The following is a 23,030-nucleotide window of genomic DNA, read 5'->3' on the forward strand; positions in this document are numbered from 1 at the left end:
GCAGGGTCCCCCCTGCCGCCGCCCTGTGCGCGCCCGCGGCGCTGAAGACGGAACCGCCGGTGACCGCGGCGACGTAGCGGCTGCCGCGGCGCTCCGAAGCGCCGGCGTCACCCGCAGCTCCCGAGCACCGGGGCGGGCTCGGCGCCGCGAGGGCCAACGGCTCCCGGCACGGCGGAGCCGCTCCGCTCCGCTCCCGCGCCCGGCCGCGCCGCTCCGCGGGCCCCGCCCCGGCCCCGCCCCGCCGGCCGGCAGCGCTGCTCGGCGCGACCCCATTGGCGGCGACGCCGCGCCCCGGCCCCGCCTCCGGGCGCCCATTGGCCGCCGCTCACCGTCGCCCGCCCCCGCGCCGCCCGCCCCCGCGCCGCCCGCCGGCGCTCCGGACTGCGGGCAGTGGCGTGCGGCCGCCGCAGCGAGCGCCGGCGGGAGCGGGCTCGGCTCGGCGCGGCGCGGCTCGGTTCGGCGCGGCGCGGCGCGGCGCGGCTCGGCTCGGCGCGGCTTGGCTCGGCTCGGCGTGGCGCGGCTCGGCACCCCGCTCCGGCTCCCGCTCCCGCCCGCCATGCCCGGCCCATCCGCGCCACCGCCAGCTCGCAGCGCCTGAGCGGGCGGCGTTGGCGTGGGGGGACCGCGGCTCCGGTGCCCGCACCCGCCCTCCCGCCGCCGCCGCCGGGGCAGCCCGGCGGGCGCTGCCCGCATGAGGGCGGCGGGCCCCTGAGGCGGGCGGCCGGCGGCCGTCGGGGCGCGGCGCGGCGGCCGGAGGGGGCGGTGGCGGCGATGGGGGCTCTCCCGGCGCTGCTGGGGGCCGCCTTGCTGTGGGCCGGCGCCGGGGCTCTCGTCAACCTCAAGTACTCGGTGGAGGAGGAGCAGCGGGCCGGCACGGTGATCGCCAACGTCGCCAAGGACGCCCGGGACGCCGGTTTCGTGCTGGACCCCCGGCAGCCCGCTGCCTTCCGGGTGGTGTCCAACTCGGCCCCCCACTTGGTGGACATCAGCCCCGGGTCGGGGCTGCTGGTGACCAAGCAGAAGATCGACCGGGACCTGCTGTGCCGGCAGAGCCCCAAGTGCGTCATCTCGCTGGAGGTGATGTCCAGCTCCATGGAGATCTGCGTGATCAAGCTGGAGATCAAGGACCTCAACGACAACGCGCCCAGCTTCCCCACCGACCAGATCGAGCTGGAAATCTCGGAGACGGCCAGCCCTGGCACCCGGGTGCCGCTGGAGAGTGCCTACGACCCGGACTCGGGCAGTTTTGGTGTGCAGAGCTATGAGATCACCCCCAATGACCTCTTCGGGCTGGAGACCAAGACGCGGGGTGATGGGTCCCGCTTTGCCGAGCTGGTGGTGGAGAAGAGCCTGGACCGCGAGACCCAGTCCCACTACAGCTACGTGATCACGGCGCTGGACGGTGGTGACCCGCCCAACTTCGGCACGGTGGAGCTCAGCATCCGTGTCATCGACTCTAATGACAACAACCCACTCTTCGAGGAGCCGGCCTACACCGTCAGCGTGCCTGAAAACGCCCCGCCAGGTACACCGGTCATCCGCCTCAACGCCTCTGACCCGGACGAGGGCACCAACGGCCAGGTCCTCTACTCCTTCCACAGCTACGTCTCTGAGCGGGCCCGGGAGCTCTTCCAGATCGACCCCCAGAGCGGCCTCATCACGGTGAGCGGTGCCATTGACTACGAGGAGGGTCACGTCTATGAGCTGGACGTGCAGGCCAAGGACTTGGGGCCTAACTCCATCCCTGCCCATTGCAAAGTGACTATCAGCGTCCAGGATGCTAACGACAACCCGCCCCTCATCAATCTGCTCTCTGTCAACAGCGAGCTGGTGGAGGTGAGCGAGAACGCCCCGCCAGGGTACGTCATCGCCCTGGTGCGGGTCTCGGATCGTGACTCTGGGGCTAACGGGCGGGTGCAGTGCAAGCTCCTGGGCAATGTGCCTTTTCGGCTCCAGGAGTACGAGAGCTTCTCCACCATCCTGGTGGACGGGCGGCTGGACCGGGAGCAGAGGGACCAGTACAACCTCACCATCCAGGCCAAGGACAATGGCGTCCCCTCCCTGCAGGCCACCAAGTCCTTCACTGTCAAGATCACTGATGAGAATGACAACCATCCCCACTTCTCCAAGCCCTATTACCAGGTCATCGTGCAGGAGAACAACACCCCGGGGGCCTACCTCCTCTCAGTCTCAGCTAGGGACCCTGACCTGGGCCTCAATGGCAGTGTCTCCTACCAGATCGTGCCCTCCCAAGTTAGGGACATGCCTGTCTTCACCTATGTCTCCATCAACCCCAACTCTGGAGATATCTATGCTTTGAGGTCCTTCAATCATGAACAGACGAAGGCCTTTGAGTTCAAGGTCTTGGCAAAAGACGGGGGTAATCCCTCTCTGCAGAGCAATGCCACCGTCAGGGTGATCGTCCTGGACGTCAATGACAACACCCCCGTGATCACGGCCCCGCCGCTGGTCAATGGGACCGCGGAGGTGTACATCCCCAGGAACGCGGGGGTTGGCTACTTGGTGACGGTGGTCAAGGCAGACGACTACGACGAGGGTGAAAATGGCAGACTTTCCTACGAAATGGTGGAAGGAGACAGAGGATTTTTTGAGATAGACCAGGTCAATGGAGAGATAAGGACCACCAGAGCCTTTGGGGAGAATGCAAAGACAGCCTACGAGCTGATCGTGGTGGCTCACGACCATGGAAAAACATCTCTCTCGGCTTCTGCCTTGATTTTGATATACCTGTCTCCAGCCCTGGATGCCCAGGAGTCCATAGGATCTGTTAACCTCTCCCTGATTTTCATTATTGCCCTGGGGTCTATCGCAGCCATTCTTTTTGTCACCATGATCTTCGTGGCAGTCAAGTGCAAAAGGGATAACAAGGAAATCAGGACCTACAACTGCAGGTAAAGACATCTTTGTTTCTGAGCACCTGCCGGGTCTGCTTTGATTTTTGCCATCACAGTTACTTTTCCATTTGCTGCTGTATCCCTGGGGGAGGGTGGTGTTACATTTGCTTTAGGAACAAAAGTGCGGTTCGCGTCCCTCTTAAGGAAATTTCCTGCGAAGCTTTAAAAAATTCTTCTCTGGGAGAAGCACAGAAATCTGTGCCGAGTAACGAATCGACTTAATTGTGCGGCTTGACAATCTGTTGCAGCATCCCTGATTTTATGTGCTCCGTCGCAGAAAGGGGGGAGAACAGTTTTACAGCAGCATGGCTGGTTCCCGTGGGCAGCCCCCAGTCCCCAGCGCAGCTCCCCGGTGCTTGTGAGGGGGGAACCCCCCCAGCCCACCGCAGCATCCCCGCAGCAGACGGGGCGAGCGGCCGCGGTGGCATCCGTAAGCCCTTGCTCGCCGTTCAAAAGAGCTATTGTGCGCCCGATGCGGCTCCTCGCCACGGCTGACGATGGGGCCAACTGGATAAAATAGTGGTGAAAATCACCCGGTTCCCCCCGATACGCTGCTCCAGCACGCAGCGCGGCCGGTTGGGCTGGGAGCGATGGGGCCAGGGAGGATTTTTTGCAGCGCTGTGTTATTTTGCCCTGGCTGGAGGCGTGCTCCTGGGTCCGAAATGCCGGAGGGGAGGTCAGCCCCGCGCCCGGAGCCGCTGAAAGGCTGATAGGGGAAATCCAGTCCCCTGAATATGTAACAGCCCGGCGATTATTGTCTCTCTTTTACTATTCTCTGTGTTACACAAGTTAGGAGACAAATGCTAACCACACATGAATATCAATCAGATGCCATAAAAGAGCAGCTGCAATGCCTCATAAATGGTTTAATCCTGTTACTAGTGAAATAGCCATGACTTCTCCATTCCTTCGGCACCGAGTCGTTTCAGAGGGGAGGGATGGAAATTAATTTTGCTCTACCTTGGAAACGCACGCTCGCCCCCGGCAATTCTGTGGCGCAGAGGGATGTGCAGTCTTTAAAGTTTTATTTACGCAGAAATAATGCTGGAGAGTTTGGGTTTTATACCCCGTTTTCACAGCGTAAAGTGCGTTTATAAGCCTTTTTGCTCGATGGGGGAAAAATCATCTGCAAATAAAGGTCGGTCTGTGCTGTATTATGGGATGTCTAGCTTCAAGTGAAAGCTCGTACACCAGATTTCTTGCCAGCTCGGCCCATTAGAAGAGAATAGGACCTGAATGGATAAAAAACACGTTGTGGCGGTGCCCCTAACAGCTTCACGCATATGTATAAGCCCTGGGTTTACTGTGACGGCTTAGGGATTAATGAAGTGCAGTTTAATTAAATAATTGGTCAATAGAGAAAGGACAGCAAAATGAATGCCTGCAGGAAATAATTGGGCTCTCGCATTGCCAAACTTAAACATTTAGGTAAACAAAACAATTAAAGCTTCATCAAGCATTGTTAGACGAGTCAGCAGCATATAGATTGTTGGCACAACAGAAATCCCTGCCTGCCCCTGATTTATTTGCACGCTCAGGGGGATGCAGGGGCAGTTATCAGTGTGCATCTGAGCAGGAGAAGTCAGCTGCAGAGGTAGAGCAGCGCCAGGTAGGCTCAGCAGCGGCTGTGACCATAGGGCACCCTCTCCCCATGCTGGGTGCGTGCCTTTAGGCTTTGCAGTGCCTTATTTTAGATGTTCTGGAGAGTTTTCATAGCATGTGTTAATTTATGAGGCACATAAGGTTATATGAGAGCTGTTCGACTTGGTGGCATTTTCATGCTCAGGCAATTAGCTTTCTGGAACAAGAATATTTGTCCAATATTTGCCTTTCTAGATAAACTGTATTATTTATTCATCCCATTATTTCTGTTGCAGCTATTGGATTTTTTTTTTTTTTTTTTTTTTTTAATGCTGTTACCATAACAAGAAGAGGAGCAAAGTCCCGACTTTAAAATGTGTATTTCTGACTGTGGGTAGCATTTGATGAGCTTCCCTGGGAAATACCGAGCTGCCTAGTGCTGTGCATGTACAAATTCATCTGTGGGGCATTGGCTGGGGCTGTGTTGCTCCCTGTGGAAAGAGGAGCCACAGTCACTCTGAGCATACCCAGTTAATGCAAGGTGCAGTCATATTTGTCATTATTTGCTCGAGTGGTGTTTTATGGTAACTTTTTTCCTCTGGTGTTTTTGCAGAAGGCAAACAAGGCACTTCATCAGTTGATTCTTTTAGCAGGTGGGAAGCAAAGAGGGAAAGAAAGGCAGAGAAAAAAAAGCATGCAGTAAAAAAAAAAAAAAAGGTCAAAAAGGATCATTTCTCTTTGCAAAACACAGTTGTTGTTCTCCAATTTCTAGAAGGCGAAAGCATTTCCCAGCAGAAGGGGGTGTGCATGTCGGGGGGAGAGGGAGGAATAGGATGTGGTTGGAGAAAAGATTTCAAGTTATCAGGTATTATCAGGAGATAGTCAAAACACCAGCAATTTGGATAAAGCATTAATAAACAAACAGCCTTTGGAGTGTGAGAGAATAGAGCTTGCCAGCTAGGACTGCTTCTGGGTCTGCTTTATTTACTGCTATGGAAAATGAACTGGGAAAAAAATCTGGTATTCATTTTGAATTTTCATTACAGGGACCAAATTAAATCACTTTTAAAATCCTTATTATGCATGGAAATGAATGCAGGTACCCTTTTCAGTTCATGGATTTTAACATCTCCATTTTTCTCTTCTGCAGGCTGGACTTTACTCCTAGTAACTAAATATCAGCAATTACAAACACTACAAAAAAACAGAGACATTATCCTTCCCATTATTTTTCATATTTGACCTGAAAGCATTATACATATGAAAATAAGCTAAAGACCATGTCATGCCACCAGACCCAAAACATGACGTAATGTGCATGACTAAGAAGCCTACATGGAGATGGGGGCCAAGCCCTCCGGGTTTCTGCCTGTTATTTAGCGGGGCAGGGTTCGGGATGCTCTCAGCTATTCATTTTCATTCTGTCCCCCAGAATTGCAGAATACTCCTACGGGCATCAAAAGAAATCAAGCAAGAAGAAGAAAATCAGCAAGAATGATATCCGCCTGGTACCGCGGGATGTGGAAGAGACGGATAAAATGAACGTTGTGAGCTGCTCCTCTCTCACTTCATCCCTCAACTACTTCGACTACCACCAGCAGACCCTGCCGCTGGGCTGCCGCCGCTCTGAGAGCACCTTCCTCAACGTGGAGAGCCAGAACAACAGGAACACCGGCTCCAACCACATTTACCATCACACCTTCACGGGGCAGAGCCCCCAGCAGCCTGACCTCATCATCAATGGGATGCCGCTGCCAGAGGTGAGTGCGGGTGGGCAGCCCATGCCCCCGGGGCATCAATAACGGGTTTGCACATGGACCACGGCCTGCGGGTCTGTTGGTGTAAGCGCTGCCGAAACGACGTGGAGAGAACAGGCAGTGGTGCTTTCCGTGTGTTGGACACCCCGGGGCGAGGTAGTGATGGAGGACGGGCAGGGCGGAGCGGCAGGCACCCACCTTGCAGGTTCTAGGGCAGCCCCGACACATGGTGATGGGTGGATGTTTCACCCCCAGACACTGCAGAGACCCTCAGAGATGCCCAGGCGGGGACGCCGGCGCTCATGGGCCAGGCCAAGCTGCCTCCGTGCTGCCGGGAGCCTGGAGGTGGCTGCTTTGCAAGTGGATTTTAAGTGCGGTGATGCTCAAGGGAGGAGACGCTCGTGGTCTTCACAGGAGTTTTTTAAAAGGCTGTTGAAAGCAGTGCTGGCAGCTTTGCTCTGGAGGCAGCGGGTCGTGCTGGGGATGCAGGCAGCGCAGGATGCTGCGCTGTGACCGCCCGCACGCCTGGCCCGGTGCCGTCCCCACACCATGCAGGACGGGCGCATGCCGGCTGGCGTGGGAGGGATGCATGGTACCTGCCGAAGGCAGGGAAAGGGGCCACTCCGATCCACGTCATCCTCATCAGGTTCTTCTAATTCATCGGCTTTCCTGTACATCATAGGCATCATTTAATGTTGCTTGTTTGTCTCTCTTTGAATTATTGTTTGGTATTAAGCAAAGCAATCAAAGGTTTGTCATGTTTCCTGCTTTGAACAGAATAACAAAGCTGGAAAAGCAGCTGAAATATTTATGGCTTGCTCTGTTTTGCGTTCAGTGTGCTGGTGTAAATGCAAAATGATGCTGCTGAAGACAGTGGAGCTGCTTCAGATTTATACTTGCGCTATGGAGAGCAGAGCCTGGCCCTCTGCAAGAGAGAGTCTGCAGGGCTGCTGGAGAGGACTGGTGCCGGCGGGCCTGATCCTACAGCTTTTGTATTGGCAAAATGCTCGTTGAACCCTGGTGTTTAACCTCCACTAAGGCTACAGAACCAGCTCCTGAGAGGTCATGTACTGGTGTCGGCCCAGTTTTGCGGTGCTCCCAGCCCAACTGCTGGTCACTCAAATGACCACTTCGATGACCAGACGGTCAGGAGGGGGTTGTCAGGATCTCCATGACAGATCGTGGGCACTTAGCCTTCTTCTGCCCAGCCTGCGTTTTGAACCTCTCTCGCCCTCGTGTGTACAGGCTCCTCGCCGTATGGCATTGCCTCCTCAAGGCTACCCGCTGAGATGCTGTGAGGAGGCAACTTCTGCATGGGTGCACCGGCACAGCCCAGTGCAGCTGCCTGTGCCTGCGGGGCTGGGAGCCCCCCCTGCATCTGGGAAGGTATGGCAGGAGCAACTCGGTGCTGGTCCACAGAATTAAAGCTTGATTTAACTTCAGGTGTTCATATAAAGGCTGTAATAGAGTTTCTCAGCAATAAGTGAATAGAAATGACCTGGATATAAGCACTCATATATTCTACTTGCATGTATCCAGCCATAGAACTGAGTGGGCTCTGCTCCTCCCAGATGCCCCAATGGAGAGAGGCAGGGACTTTGCATCTGAGTCTGAGTCAGAGCAGTTTGGGATAAGACTGTCTCTGGTTAAATAAGGCAGAGGAGCTGCTACTAAATCCGCCTGCACTTTGTGCTGTGCCTGGACAGGCTGGGAGTGGGAAACACCACCATCACATTGATGCTCAGATTTGCCTGTGCTCTTTGCTGGGTCCCAGCTGGGGCTCAGGGTGCTGCCTGGGGGCGTGCATCCTAAGGTTGTGGGTGACCATTGCTGTTGGGATGCTGAGGGCAGTGGTCCCTGAGGAATCCCTGCCTTTCTGGAGCGGTCTCCTTTGGAGAGGGGTCTCAAGCGCATCTCTGGCTGGTGCCTTGCTACAGGCATCAAGCAGAGGAGCACCCTGTCAGCCTGTGATTCACTGCCACAGACAAAATTCAGTCATAAAATCCATCACATGTTGGCATTAGCCAGAAGTGCGTGCCGGCAGCAAGAGGTCTGCAGTGCTGGGAAGGAGGGAAGGACTATTGGGAACATCATAGCGCAGCTGATAAAGTTAACAGGCAGCTGCAGGCAGAAGGCAAGGTTGCCCGTGTTCCTCCTCGACGTAGCGGTTAGCCTGGGGTCCGGCAGCATGTGCTCTCCAAAGAGCCCCACCACCTTGTGCACTCTCGTGTGAGGCAGCCGGGACTCTTGTTGCTTCTCCCTGTGGCTCCAGCTTGCCTCATTTCCCCATCACTCGTGCAGGTGGGATGCACTGCAAAGAGCTGGTATCTTGCCTGGAGAAATAAATGTGTCTGTTGTAACGAGTGCCATGGAGTGTCAGCTTAAAATGTGCCCTCCAGCAGCCCCGTGAGCGTGCAGGAGGGCAGCTGGCGGCTCTCCAGTCTTGCTAAGGGACCAGCAGCTCGTGGGTGGGTGCTCTCAGGGAGAGCAGCGTGTCCTGGCAGGGATCTTCTCGCTCCCTGGGGATGCTTTTGGACAAAAGGGCAGGGCCAGGACACGGGGAGGAGAAATCTCAACTGGAAGTTGTTTGGAAGTTTGCTTTAGGGTGGGAATTTTTATGTTTTTTGGCAGAGTCCCAGTATTATGCTTCCAGCTGTTGCAAGGGAAGTTATCTTGCTGGCGGTGTGGGTTCTACTGGCTCCTAAAAATCCAGGTGGCCCCTGAGAGTGAGTAGGTTCAGTGGTGACTAGAGTGACAGCCCTGTCCTGGCACACAGGGTGACACAGAAACTCCATAAAGGATGCTTCCACGGGGGAGCGTCGCAGCCTCGTACCCACCGTAGCCCATCGGTGCCTTAGCAGGTGTTGCGGTGTGATGATATGCCTATGAAGTGTGTTATTGGTACACCTCCAGGTGGTGATGATTTAATAAATACAATTCCTGCCCAGGCTTTCCAGAGCCAAACCATTCCCTGCAGTGCATCCAGCGGGACTTTGTCTGGGCTGGTTTGAATCGCCTCCAGTGATGAGGCCGCCGGCATTTCCCCTGGGAGCCTTTACGAGGTGTCAGCATCGGGGAGATATTGCTGCTGCTCCACCTAGGAGTGACTTTTCCTGATGGGAAGGCAAAGCGTCGGTTGATAAAAGATAAAATACAGAGGTAAACGTGTCGCTGACGGTGTCGCCTAGCATATGATGGTTGTGGCTGGGAGTAAGTGCTTGCCTCTGCAGACACGCGCTGTCCTAGCAGCAGTGTGTTTGCAATGTAGCTGGTCTTTAATGTGAAGCTCATTTACTTTAACAGTCAGGAACCTTGAAATAAAAGTCCCCAAGGATGGGTTGTTTGTGGAGCTTCAGAAAATGTTTCCTCCCGCGGCAGCGGTACGCACGGTGGCAGGTCTCGGGGCTGGCAGTGCCGTGCCGGTGGTAATTTGGTTCGTTGGTGCTCCTCACCTTTCCCTGCTGATCCAGAAAGGATTAAAGAGTGGGGGCTGCAAACCCACTCTGAGGATGCAAAAAAAGTTTGAGACAACCCTTGAAAAGCTTTTCCCCTTGGGTGGGGGCCGGGCTCAGCTGCCAGCTCTGTTTGTGCCAGGGCACAGCTGCCAAGAGAGCATTGGGAGGTGGCGGGGGGCGTCCCAGGGGAGTTCTGGACCTGCGGTGGTTCCTTGGGTGCTGGGGTACCACTCGGGGACCCCTGCCCATGGCCTTTTAGCATCCTTGTGACTGTAGGCAGCGATGGCAAAAAGCATTTGTGAGCAGCTCTGGTGATCGTGGCTGACAGCGGGAGGCTTGGCCCCCGTTAGTATTTCAACTTGTTTTGCAGGAGGGAGAGTGGGACATGTTGGAGCTGCAAGGGCATTGCCGGTCAGAGGCTTTGCTGCTGCTGAGGGCTTTTTTTTTCCCTTCCTACCGAGCTGGAGGAGAAGTCAGCTTTGAAACCAAAAGGGCTTGTTGTCAGGTTTTGCGTGTATATTACTGGAAGTTTTACCAGGAGATTAAAAATCAAAATTAGCAGGAGCCATTAAGCAGCTTCCTTGATAAAAATGCACGTTGCATTGGGGTGGTGTGGAAACCGGTCTGAATGCTGAGCCTTTTAGGATCCTCGGGACACGACTCGCATGTAGAGCAGCCACCCTTGGGTAACACTTACATGCCTGGATTTTGACTTCATGGTTTTAAAAAAAACCAATGTGCGTGTAATGGCTGCATCTGTGTTTCAGAGACAGTTTTGCATCCAAAATCTGAGCCACTTTGGGAAATGGTGCTGCAGCATCACGTGCTGCCGTGGGACGAGGAGCATCCCCCGGGGCATGGCAGCTTGCTCTGCCCCTCGGACTGTTCTGGGGTTGCAGTGGTGGCTGGTCCCTGGCAGGACCCAGCATGGGAGAGGCGAGGAGGTGTGAAATGGGAATGGACGAACCTTGTTTGAGAGGTCAGACGTCCACAAGTGGAATTAACATGGAGGTTCAGGACTGACTCTTTCTGGGGGTCCAGGATGGCTCCGTCGTGGCAGCGACAGGGAAGGGAAGCAGGAGCATGGCTGTTACACCATAAGTGGGGTGTGGATTAGGCACAGCCTTGCTCTGGTGCTGCTTTGGCAGGTCCCGCTGGAGGAGGTCAAGGTGGAGCAGCCACTGATCCAGCAGGACTCGAGTCCTCCAAGGACCCACATGCCCGACAGCTCCCGGACCTGCGTGCGGCCCCAGCCCTGGGGGGGTCGTGGCAGTGGTGATTTGCCATCTCCCGAGCTGGTGGCCACCATCAGTAAGATGGGGAATTACTGGTTTTAGTGATAATCCTGGTCTAATCCCCCAACCTTGATACACTCCTGCATAATCCTCACTCACACTGATTTCGTTTGGGCTCCTTGTGGCAGTGGGGATTATTTGAGCGAGCAACAGTTGCAGGATAAGGCCCTGTTGGTTTCAGATATGCTTTTTACTACCTGGAAAGCGTTCTCCTAACTGTAGGAAATGGTTTTCTAAGCACAATAGAGCAATTTTCATTTCAGGCGACACCGGCAGTTTTTGCTCTGGCTATCTGGCGGTGTTAACTAAAGCACATTTCTCCAACACACAAAGATTTTTGTTTTGTAAGAAATGAAATCAGCGTGGCTGTTCCTCTTTCTCTGTCATTTCTCTACTTGTCAATTCTTTCTTCCCCTCCAGCTTATCCTCCTCTTCTCCGCTAGCCTTAAAAAGCCCCCAAAGTGTCTGTTATAATCACATTTTGTGTGTTACAACCAGAATGAATGTACTCACTTTAATATGCTGGGTTTGAGGAAATCAGTTTCTGTCTGGTATAACAGACAATTTGTTATAAACCATGCCATTTAGAAGTGAAGGGCCTTGCTTTAGTGTAACGCTGGGGAAACGTCATGATACATAATTGGAAGGGATTTGGCTTGCTTCTGAGTAATACTGTGTATAGAGCAGGGGGGAAAAAAAAGGAGATAATTTCCAACCCTGAGAAAGTTTGTGGTGCTGAGACATGCCAGGCTGTTGAAATAAGGCTTATTTTCAGCAGAGAGAATAATTAAAGCATTATCAGCGATGATGTTCGACTAGTCGGAAGGCTGACTTCGCAGCGAGCGTTGCCAGTCTTGTTTTCTCCTTGGGAGGTCACTGTAACTCAGCACTTTTTTGTGCCTGCGATGCGCACCGCGATGGGTAAGCACAGGTCATGGCTCTCATTAGTGCCTCTGTGTTTCTGTGCCTGTGCATCCCTCTCTGGGAGCTAGCGGCAGCCTTTATTCTCTGAGAGCCCACCGAAGAGGAGCGGTGCTTTCAGCCTTAGGTAGCGACTGGTTATCCCCTCCCTGGGGAAGGCTCACCAGTCCCTGCCAGGGCAGCCAGCGGGCACGCTGCACCTCCCGGGGGACCAGAGCCTGCAGGGTGGGAACCCCAAACCTCCCTGGATGCTCTTCCTACTCACTCCAAATGTCCCCCGCAATAGCAAGTCCCGGCAAGTCCCTCGGCTTAACTACTCCCAAAGTGTTTTGTGTATTGCTGCATGTTCCCTGACCTCTCCAAGCGTCGGAGGCTGACATTATGGAAATCAGCAGCTTTTTATTCCATTCCGAGGTCAGCCTAACCAAATTATACATCTCCTAATGTAATCGCTCCAAGCTCTCCGTTTGGAAAAATTCATTTGAGTACGTTGCAACAGAGATAAATACTCCAGCTCCCATTCACGTTTAACCATGTCTCTCACTGATGGCCACACTCGCTGCGCTGTGATTTAGCCTTTAGTTCAACAGGCTTTGGCTTTTCATAGAATCATGGAATCATTTAGGTTGGGAAAGACGTTTAAGATCATCAAGTCCAACTGTAAACCCAACCCTGCCAAGTCCACCACTAAGCCATGTATGTTTTGTAGGGTGGTGACCCCATCCCAGCACCTCTTTGGGTTTTCCAGGGGCTTTCCAGCCCGCAGCAGTGTCCCAGCTGGGTGGGACCAAGGGGGTTCGCTGCAAGGGTCTGTGGAGGAATGAGGGCTGGTGTGTGGTGTAGTGGCAGTAGCCAAGCTGTATTTAACAGTAAGAACCCTCTCCTCTGATGGCAAGACCAAGAGTGCTCAACATGGATGTGATTCTATCATTATATATTACATACTGTATATTTTATATATTATCTGTTGTATACTATAGGCTATATGATATACACAATATATTTATAAGCATATAAAGTGTATAGAATTATTACATATTGTACCTAATTATATAAATAAGTATATAATATGTCATATAACCATATATATATTTCATTCGTTTTTATGCTACTGGTTTGGGTTTTATGGTTCACTTTTACTGAAAGCAGAGAGGCTTGTCTTGTTTTCCTTTTAGTAAATTTGAATTCCTCATGCATAACTCTTACTTGTTGAGTCTATAAAAAAACCTCCTGTAACTATATTTACACGGCAGATAAGATTTAATTCCCTTAAATTAGGAAAGATTTATAGTACGTTTTTTTTTTTTAAATTACAACAAAAGGGTGGTCTTGCATGATACTTGTGACCTTTCTTATAGTAGTTTCCAAATGAATTCCTGTTCTATTGAGCGATTTAAACTCTGTGGTTTCTCCCTGTCGTTTACTTTGCATAAAGCACACACTGCGTGCAAAGGTATCGTTAAGGCCAAGTGCACACAGCCTTTGAATAACCTTCTGTGCATCTGCTTGGCTCTGTGGAAGAGCTGTATTTTCCAGCTGCCATCTCCTGAAGTCCTTCCTGAGGGCTTTGAGCCAGAGAAGCTCCTCAGCCAGGTGCCCTCCCAGGTCCTTCAGCTCCTGCCCTCTCTGCGGGTGCCCTGCTTGGGTCTTTCCTAAATTCCCCTCAGCTGGCAAGGGCAGAGCCCTGCCTGCCCTTCATCCCCTACCTGCCTCCATCCACAGGTTCTGCCTGCCAGCTCTCCAGCGATGAGCCCTCCATCTCTCCTGGGAGACCTCTCCTCTCACCCCTCTCGTCCCCTCAGACAGTGGCTCCCACTCTGGTGTGAGGGCTCAGATGGGGGGACCCCCAACCCTGCCCACTCCCCCTTCCCTGCCAGGCTGCCTACAGGGCTGGGCATGGCCTTGCTTCAATAAATGATTAGATATTGTTCCCAGTAGAGGCTATAGTTGAGTTCCAATCATTTTCTCTTAATTAAAATACAGGATGGTCTTATTTGTAGCATAAATAGTTGTAATCTGTGTACTTATAAGTGTAATTATAATTTAAATTAGAGCGTGCTCTGAATTGGCAATGGATGGGGTGCTCTGCAGGCAGTGCTACCCTCACAGGGCTGTGGTATGAGTTGTCTCCTGGGGTCTCCTGTGGTCCCGGTCCCCGCCGTCCCCAAGAGAGCATGGCCCAGGGTTCAGCAAAGGGACAATGAGGCCATTGACGGCTCCTAATTTCACTGTGTCTTTTTGGGCAGAGCTTGCCCATAGCACATGTTGGAGGGTTTGCTGGAGAAGAGACCACAGCATCATTGCTTCAGTGTCTTCCTCTAGTTTCTAGTCTAAATTTGGAGTGAAGTAATGGCTGATGTCAGCTGGGCAAGTGGTTAGTACTTAGCCTCGAAGTGACTCCCTGTTTAACACAGAATTATGGTGAGTTCTCGTTAGACTGGCGAAGGCTGGAGGGCAGCGACTGCTAACACTGCAGCGGACAGACGTGCATCGCAGGCACTGCACTGCATACACCCGCTGAGGGAAACCCTCAGCGCACGGCAGGTAACCCCAGCCGCTCCTCCTCCTCACACCCAGCACATGGGGCGGGTCTGTGATAAACAGCGTAGGTCTGTGTGCGTCAGAGCCATGTAGATGAGGTCCTCGTCTCAACGCCCTCTTGGCCACCGGAGATCTGGACGTGAATCCTTCTTAGTTCTCACGGGGATCTGGAGCTTGTCGGATTATACCATCTTTTGTAATGGCAGGTGTATGCCACAGGGCAGGTTTTAAAATTCCCGTGTTGCTGGATTGCATTAACCCATCCTAAGTCAGGTATGTAAAATTCCATTAAGCGAAAACCCTCTGGCATTTTCTCACCCGTGCTCGAGCTCTGCAGGCTATGCTAATGCAGTGCGTTTGCTCATCTATTAGGAGGATGATGGCTTTAAAATAATAACATTTATCTTTGGCAGCGGACCTACAATAGTGCACGCTGAGTACAATTTTGTGAAAGGCTCTGCAGATGTTGCCTCATTCAATCTGGGTCAAAAAGAGTGCTTAGAATCATAAAGGTTAGAAAGAGATCAAATAATTCGGCAGTTTTATTGCTGAATAATGTACTTGGAAAATATCATTCACCATTATTAGACTAAGTGAGTACAGAAAACACAGGACTCAATAGTCATTTCTCAGTATTGGCTGATTTTACTGTTTTTATAATGTAGCTAAATTCCCTGCTATTGATTCTAGCATTGATTATCGATCTGAAAGTCTAAATGTATGTGCTGGTGGGAGCACACGGGAGTGAGACCATTAGGGAATTAGGCTTCCGCACCTCCCTGCAGCACCTGGCAGTGGGCAGCATGCCCGTGGGGCAGATTGATGCTACTTTTGGGGACCTGTCAGTGTTTTGGGAGCCGTCTTCACAAACAAAGATGAAACAACAGGAAAACACCCATTTTATGTGTGTTCTTTTCCGTGCCTGCGAGCTTACATAAACTTGGTAACTCAAATCCAGATGGGCTGGGACACCAGCACCGGGATGGGGGCTTGGTGCCCACGTCTGCAACTCCCGTCACCTGCTCCCTCCTGGACTTTTCATATTCAGATTCACATCTGGATGCTCTGGCAGGGGCCCAGCTTCAGTGACATTTAGTAATCAAATCCACATGGCTGTTGGCTTAGAAACAGCATCCAAACCTGTCTGCCCAGTGAAACACTTCTCTAGACGTTTGCAAGCGGTTCCTCTGCTTTCTTGTTCAGCCCCCACTGTGGCTGTGTCCCCTGTTTGGGGGGGAAATACCGTGCTTGGGCTGAGATCCTTCCCTCTACGTCAATTAATTGCAGGGGTTGGGTTAGTGAGAGACCAAAGCCATGGTCCCATACGGGCTCTGCATCCCATGGTGAGCCCGTGGACCAGAGCTGGCAGCATTGCCATGGGAGCCACAGGCTCCCGCTGGGCTGGGGCTTGCTCAGCTGCATGACAGATTCCTTTGTTTGGAAAAAAAAGACAAATTTTGGAATATGTTCATCTCTTGTTCTCTGCACTTAGTTGTTGTCAGCATTAATATGCCATTAACACACGCTCATTAGGAGGAGAATGATTATACCCTGCAGAATATGGGGGAAACCTTCATTAGGCACTAACATATTGAACCAGGCTGCGAACTTCACTTGGGAAAACTGGAGAAGGTTCTGCTCAGCATCAGGTTTCCCTAATTTCTCCTCGTTGGTCTAATATAAGCACCTCGTCTTCTAGCACATACTTTTGGCCAGGGCTGCAGGTGATGCACAGGTAGCCTGGGCTCAGGCTCCAGCACTGAAATCCTTCTCAGAACTTCAAATCCATCTTTTCCCAGATTGAAAACGTCCTTATCAGAGCTTATTTTGGCATGCAAAGAGGATGCGAGCCCATGTACCCCCTCCAAGGGCCATGCTGGCTCTTCAGGCTTAATGAGATGAAATCTCTGCAGAGCTGGGAGATGCTCAGGAACAGATTTGTTGAGAAAGGAGGTGTCATTTCTACATCCTTGCTTTTCACACTGTAACGACGTTTTAAGCGTTCGTCTGGCCTTGCTGCCTCCAGTCTGAAGCCATAACCTGCCATGTGTGACAGGGCAATTGCTCGCCCTGGTAATGATTACAGCGGAGCCCGGCGTTGTTCCCTTGTTTGCTTGGCGCGTGGCAGCTCGAGGCATGTGCATGGTGCTCTCTTAAAGTCAATCAATAAGAATAATTGCAAGTTCAGGTGGGGGTGAGGGAGGAGAGTGCTGTAGCAGACAAATATTTGCAGATTAAGACCCTGTTTACATGCAGATGCCTCTTGTGATAGGTAACAAGGGACGGACAATAAGGACCATATGTGGTATTTAATCAGAATTTATTCTAAATGGGGTGATTTCATAGATTTCCATGGAGCTGACAGCTGTCCTCTCTATTAAATGTGAGCGTGCTGCCTCCGTCCCTGCCCCGCTGCCCTGTCTGCCCCGGGGTTTTGCAGGGTTTTGCAGCATTGGCGGTGGGGCATTGCGGTCCTGTCCCCTCTCACCTCTGTATAGGTGCAGCCAGAGGGAATCCCACAGATCAGTTTTCACCTACGAACCTCAGCAAAGGAAAAATGTCATTTGCCGGGCCTGGATTTCCCGTTGTGAAAGTGAATGAAAGCTTAACCATGTCAGGAGCGCAGGAAGGTGCTGGGGGAGGTAGCCCTTTCTTCTCATGCCCGCAGCAGCCACGGAAGCAGCGATGCTGGGCTGAGCGATGCCTGGGGCCTGCAGGACAGCCAGCAACTGCCGGACAGGCTGCAGCTGCTGGTGGTCGTGGGGACACCCAAACTGCAGGTTGGAGGGTTTCTTACTGTAGAGATGGAGACGGAGAGGGCTGGAGCTGTCCACCCTCAGCTCACGTTGCCTTTGGTGACCTGACCCCCCTTTTGTTGTTGATCCTGAAACCTAATAATGAGGAAGTACGCCAAAACCAGAGAGGTGACCCATGATTATCTGTCATTGACAGGGAGGGAAATGAGGTGGCAAAGTGAGATACCAACATGTGACAGGTCAGGCTTGGAAGCTTTTCGGTGTCTACCACTGCCTTCCTTAGGTGTGGAGTACCATCTCCTGGCTTGTGGTGGCTGTTCAGACAGGCAGATGGACACCCTGGCTGTCAAGGAGGCAGGTCAGTGGCCCTCCCAGCTTCACCCAACTTCTCCTTGGTTGTTTCTCCTCTGACCTTAATGACTCCCTCTCAGCTCGCCATGCTGTCCGCAAGCAGAGAAGCCACAGCCTCCCATCTAATTGCATCTTGCCACGTTGGAAACGTGGCTGCGTCCGTTTGCTGGATGCTGCATGACTCATGTAATCACCATGCGAAATGCATCATTCATAAACTGTTTAGCACGACCTTTTGTACAGTAGCACTAATTATTATTATCACAGAAGCCCAGTAAACTAGACTAGTAATTATCAGGGATTTATTTGAATGGACAGCTAAGCTATTCTTGGCAAGTTAGTCAAAGCAGTTGTCATGACAGCCACACAAATGTGTCTCATGAATTGGGTTAATTAGGGTAATTAATAACTGTTGTTTTGCCCTTTTTAACAAGGTATTGCCTAGACGCTATCAAAAAATAGCAATTGTACCTAACAGAAATAGTTGTCTTCTAGCAGCAACCTTCAAATCACAAAATCAAAGTAGTAAATACCCATTGGGTTGTTGTTTCACAGAGGAATGTGTCAGCCTTCTCCTCGCGCAGAAGCAGAGAGTAAAAGGGTCTGTTGTAATTTTTCTGCTGAGCTTCCCCTGCTGTGTAGTGTTATCTAGAGATTGGTCATCATCATTATTGATATCATTGTTATTTATTTTAATGCCATGCTGCTCTGAGCTGTAGTCGCAGAGGGACCTTTGCTGTGCCCAGCTCTGTGTGAGTGGTGAGGGCAGCCCCGAGGTGCTCCCATCGGTTGGAACAGGCTCTGCATGTGGCAGGACTTAAAGCCCATTTTAAAGTTCTGCCTGTAAATTGTTGCTTTGCTGGGGCATCGTCACCATCCTCATCAGGATGGCTGGTGCTCTCTCTCAGCAGAGCATCTGCTTCTTTTGAAAGAAGGGTTGAATAAATGGTTTTGGCTTTGTCATGGTTCTTGCTGATATTGAGTAGTGGTAGTAACTAAAGCTCTTAATAACCAAGTAGCACCAAAGAGCCTCAAAAGGAAAAAAAAACCCAGAGTCCCCATCCCAGGGAGTGCCCTGGGCACCCCTGACTGACTCATAGGGGGATGGCAGCCTGCGATGGTGCTGGTCCCTGTCCCACGCCGGTGGGCTGGGTGCTTGCTGGCACAGGGCACATCTCCCTAGGGACTGCAAGATTTGGTGCTGTTTATTAAAAATGGCCCAAGATTACAGATGCGACTGAGGAATATTACGTAAATTTTGTAGAAAAATGACCTGAATAGATGAGTGAAGGCTCTGGCTGGTTCTCCAGCTGCACCGAGCCCTGTCTATTTATATCACCTCTGGGCTTTCGAAGCCCTCTTTTAACTAAAGCTTATTTGATAACACACGTCTTTTAAAAAGAAAAGAATAAAAAAAACCCTGAAGATGGAAAGGGGGGAAAAAAACCCTAAAGAAAAACACCTCTATGGAGAAGGTAGGGTTTTAATGAAGAAATATTTTACACCATTCTCCTACAACCTTAGGGCTAATAGCCTGGAACTGGTACTTTGGCTCCTTAAAAAGCCCAACAAGACAAGCCAATTACGGCCTCTGAAACATTTTTATTTTTAGTTCCTTGTAATAGCAATTCATCCTCGGCTATGGTACATTAACTGGAAGGAACAAGAAGTAGTAAGGTTTTGGCATCTTTGTAATAACCAACAGGCTGTGTTTACCAGGCTGTTAATAATGTGGGGTGGCTGTCGGGCAGGGGGAGAGGGCAGTGTGGGGATGGAGAGGGGCATCCAGTTAGCACTGGAGCAGAGATCCCCTAATCTGGTGAGCACTTTATTATCATTTATTTCCCTACAGTTTATTCTTGGAGAAAACAGGCTCCTGTTGGGCTAAATTATTCCATTTTCTGGCACTCCTGAGCTGGCAGCATGGCTCAGAGTGGAGAAAGGGCTTTTAGGAGGGTTCTGGTGTGTCCCCAAGGATGCTGGAGCCAGTTGTGGCACGTTTTAGGGGGCAGTGGGTTTTGAGGGGAGCTGAGCTGAACCGAGCCAGGCTTTGCATCCCGCTCCCCACCCAGGCTCTGCATGTGGTGCTGCGGCCGCTGAGGACAGCGATGGCAGCAGGGGGGAAGGCCAGTCCTGCTCAGGTTTGCGGTCAGTCTCATAGCTGCAGGGTAATTTTGTGGGCTGGAGAGATGCATTTTCCTGCCCAAGTAGGAAAAAAAAATTAAAATAGGGGAAAACTTGTTTTGATAAATAATTTTGTTGTGAGCAAAATCCCCTCGAGGCTTAGAGTGGGAGCTGGCCGAGGCTATCCCAATTGCAAGCCTTCCCGTGCAAATACAGATAAACAATGTAAATGCTAACAGGATGAGCACACGGGGCAGTGTTCACCTCAGTTTTGTTATCCACTGTTGCTGGGGAATTTTAGCTGAAGCCAGGTGGGAGCTGCTGGTGCGGAGGTTTCACCCCAGAGCCGTGTGTGGATGCGCACGGCCACATGCCAGGGCACACGCGGGACCAGATCAGGCCTCCGGTGAAGCCGTAGGATGAAGTTGTCTGTGCAGGTGATATGGGAAGTGCTCGCTGCTTGCTCAAAAATCAGAAGAAATGGGGTTTGCACTGAGACACAGGGCATGGCCGAGGTCCCCGTGCCACCCATCCTCCCCTCTGCGGCTGCTCCCGGTGCTGCTGCCTACCACGGCACCAGTCTTGGTACCTCTGGCTGAATTTCTCCCCGCTAAGCCACAAAGCGGGGAAATCCTGTCTGCCACCACGAACCCCCTCGCCCACTGCCCTGGGGTGCCTCGGGGGTATCCCCATCTCCTCTGGGGTGCAGAAGCGGAGCGAGGTGCCCTGTGGCAGCCTGGCTGCCCATTTCGGTGCCCGGCCCTATCTCGGTGTGCCCTCGTGCCCCCCGCCCGCCCCAGGGCTTGTGCAGCTCAGGGATGCAGCCGGTGGGGCGGCCGCCCCGGCATCCCATCACTCCGATGTGCCGAGCTGGCAGCGGCATCTCACGCCTTTGCTATTTTTAACTCAGCTGCAATGATTTTTGGTTTTTCTTTTTTTCTTTTTTTTTTTGCAGTGACAAATCTGTGATTTCTCCTGTTCCCTACAAAACGCATCGGTCTGACCTGCCGCTCCAGAAGGTGAATGACAAGGAGTTTTATTTAGCCCTAGCGATGGGAACATTTAAAAAAAGGTTCCTCTGTTATATTTGTTTTCATTCCTAATGGCAGGAGGCAGGGAGAGGACAGTTCTGAAAGGTTTTTTAACAAATCTGTAAGTCATGGCCCATTACCTTGGGGCTGCTGATTAGATCCAGATTGTTTCTTGCACTACTTAGGGAGGGGTGTAGTCCAGGCTGGAAGCCGCGTACATGGATCCATTACACATCTGAAAGTCCCAGGCATAGGTGATGGGAAAAAACCTTTTTATTAGGTTTATTGGCTATTATATCCCCACAGGGAATTTTCCTCGGTGTATCGAGGCAGCATCCCTGCACAGGAGGCTATGCCCCAGGGGGCTGGTGAGCTCGGCCCTGTGCCCACTGGTGGGCACATGGGAGGGAGGCATTGCCCCCCTGCCCCAAAATCCCTCCTGCCCCAGCCCCGGGGGGAGCACTGGGCAGCTGCTGGGGCATCGCCAGCATCCTGGCTACTCATGGTCCAGGGAAGACATCTGTATGCTCTCCCCTAGAAAGCATGCCCCCGTTTTGGGTCAGTATTTTGCTTTTTTGATCGATTTTGAGGGTGTGGTGCCAAGAGGGTGCCTGCCCCAGCGGTGCTGTTGGAGGGACCCCTGTGCCACAGCCATCAAAGAGCTTTTTCGTTATAGGTGCCATCTATAGTAAGGTAGGTTTTTTATTATTGCATTTTTGCTCTTCATAACCATACTTTAGATTTCTGCTATGTTGACAAAATCAACCAGGTGACACTATTTGTGGCTTTCAGGAGTGTAATTATGGCTTCATTCTGTGTTGCTGCTCTTGGGATTCAATCTGGGTTTCTAATCCTATACCCTTTTTCAAAATCACATCACAGCAACTCCTTTCCTCCTGCCTCCGATCCATTTTCAGACAAAAAAGACAAAGCCTGTATTTATTTGGGAAGGGAACAGGAGTTCAACGCGGATTAGTGGGCATGCCTGTGCCGTAATACAGTCTGGTTTGATACTTCTCACTCTGATGAACGGGGTGATGCTAAAGGATGAACTCTCCCAGTGATTTCTCTGCAATGCTTTTTATTTCATCAAGAGAAAATGGAGGCTGGACTCAGTTCCTTCAGTGTTTAATAATGTCCATCAGAACCAAATGCCCTTTATTTAAGCGGCAGTAATAATTAGAGGGTCAGTGGTGTTAAGCAGCCATGGAGTCTGGCTCTGAGGAATGTTCATTGTGCCTCATTAAATTTGGAATTAGTGCTTAAAAGGTCAGAAATAAATATTCTGTTTATATTTCGGGGATAGTAAATCTAAATGGATGCTGTGTTTGCACATCCTCGTCTCTGCTCATTCCTGCTGAACTGAGTGAGGCACCGCTCCATTTGGTTTAGGCAGCAATCAGAGTGTCTGCAAAAAAGCCCAACCCCAAAACCAACCCTGGTTTCATTGATCAAGGGCAGGAAAATGATCTGCTGTATTACATCTAATTATAAAACATCAATATCAGATGCTAAATGCACTTACTTTTTCAGAGACACTATGTTGCTAGTTCACAGTTTGCAATCTCCTGTATTATAGGCTTTAGCAGTGAGCTGGGGTATAGGTAGATGGCTGCAAAGGGAGATGCCAGAGGTCAGATCCTTTTAACCTTTATTGAACTCCTCCAGGTGACTGACTCTTAAATGCTCCTTAACAAGAGCGGAATTGCTTCATGTTTTCCTTCCGTCTTGCCCGGGGCTGTTGACGCAGCAGAGGTACATCCCTCTGCCTCTCTCCCCAGGCTTGTGCTCCAGTGCCCGTGGAGCAGGCTGGAGCTGCTGATGGGGACCGGTGGCCAGGAGGGTCCTTTCCAAAGAGGAAGGCGGTCTCTGAGCCACAGCACAGCTCGGCTGTCGGAGGAGAGGGTGGTGGGCTCCTTGGGGTGATGCAGGCATCGCTCACCCCACTCTGTCCATCAGCATTTGCCGACTTTCCCCCATGGTAGAAGCGCCAGCAGCTATTTGAGTAGAGTTTGTGCGGGCGTTTAACCCAAAGCCTTGGGCTGATGCTGCTCTCACATCTCTGATACCCACCATGCCGGGAGGTGCCGATGTTGGAGAGTGAGGAACTGGGAAAGACAGGTCTGTCTCCTGCTACATCTTCCCAGACTGTGGCCGTGGTGCTCAGGGCTCTCACCTGCAGATGCCATCAGCACCTGAGCAGAGCCAGTGGTGAGCGTGGGGAAGGAGGAGCAGAGCTCCTCAAGTGGGTCAAGCACCGTGCTGCTCGTCCAGGCTGGTCTGCAGCCACCAGTCCTGGCCTC

At 51.9% G+C, this 23,030-nt stretch overlaps 1 protein-coding gene across 1 annotated transcript in view; it reads left to right on the forward strand.

Annotated features, from left to right (window-relative positions):
• The first annotated feature begins 771 nt into the window (after nt 1–771).
• PCDH19 (protocadherin 19) overlaps nt 772–23,030 on the forward strand; it is a 60,511-nt gene continuing 38,252 nt past the window's right edge. Inside the window, exons 1-2 of the mRNA XM_074834779.1 lie at nt 772–2,912; nt 5,929–6,256. Of these exons, the coding sequence (XP_074690880.1) occupies nt 772–2,912; nt 5,929–6,256 (2,469 nt within the window). The remainder of the gene's footprint in view (nt 2,913–5,928; nt 6,257–23,030) is intronic.

Source organism: Strix aluco, chromosome 10 (genome assembly GCF_031877795.1).
Source record: "Strix aluco isolate bStrAlu1 chromosome 10, bStrAlu1.hap1, whole genome shotgun sequence".
NCBI classification, from domain to species: domain Eukaryota; kingdom Metazoa; phylum Chordata; class Aves; order Strigiformes; family Strigidae; genus Strix; species Strix aluco.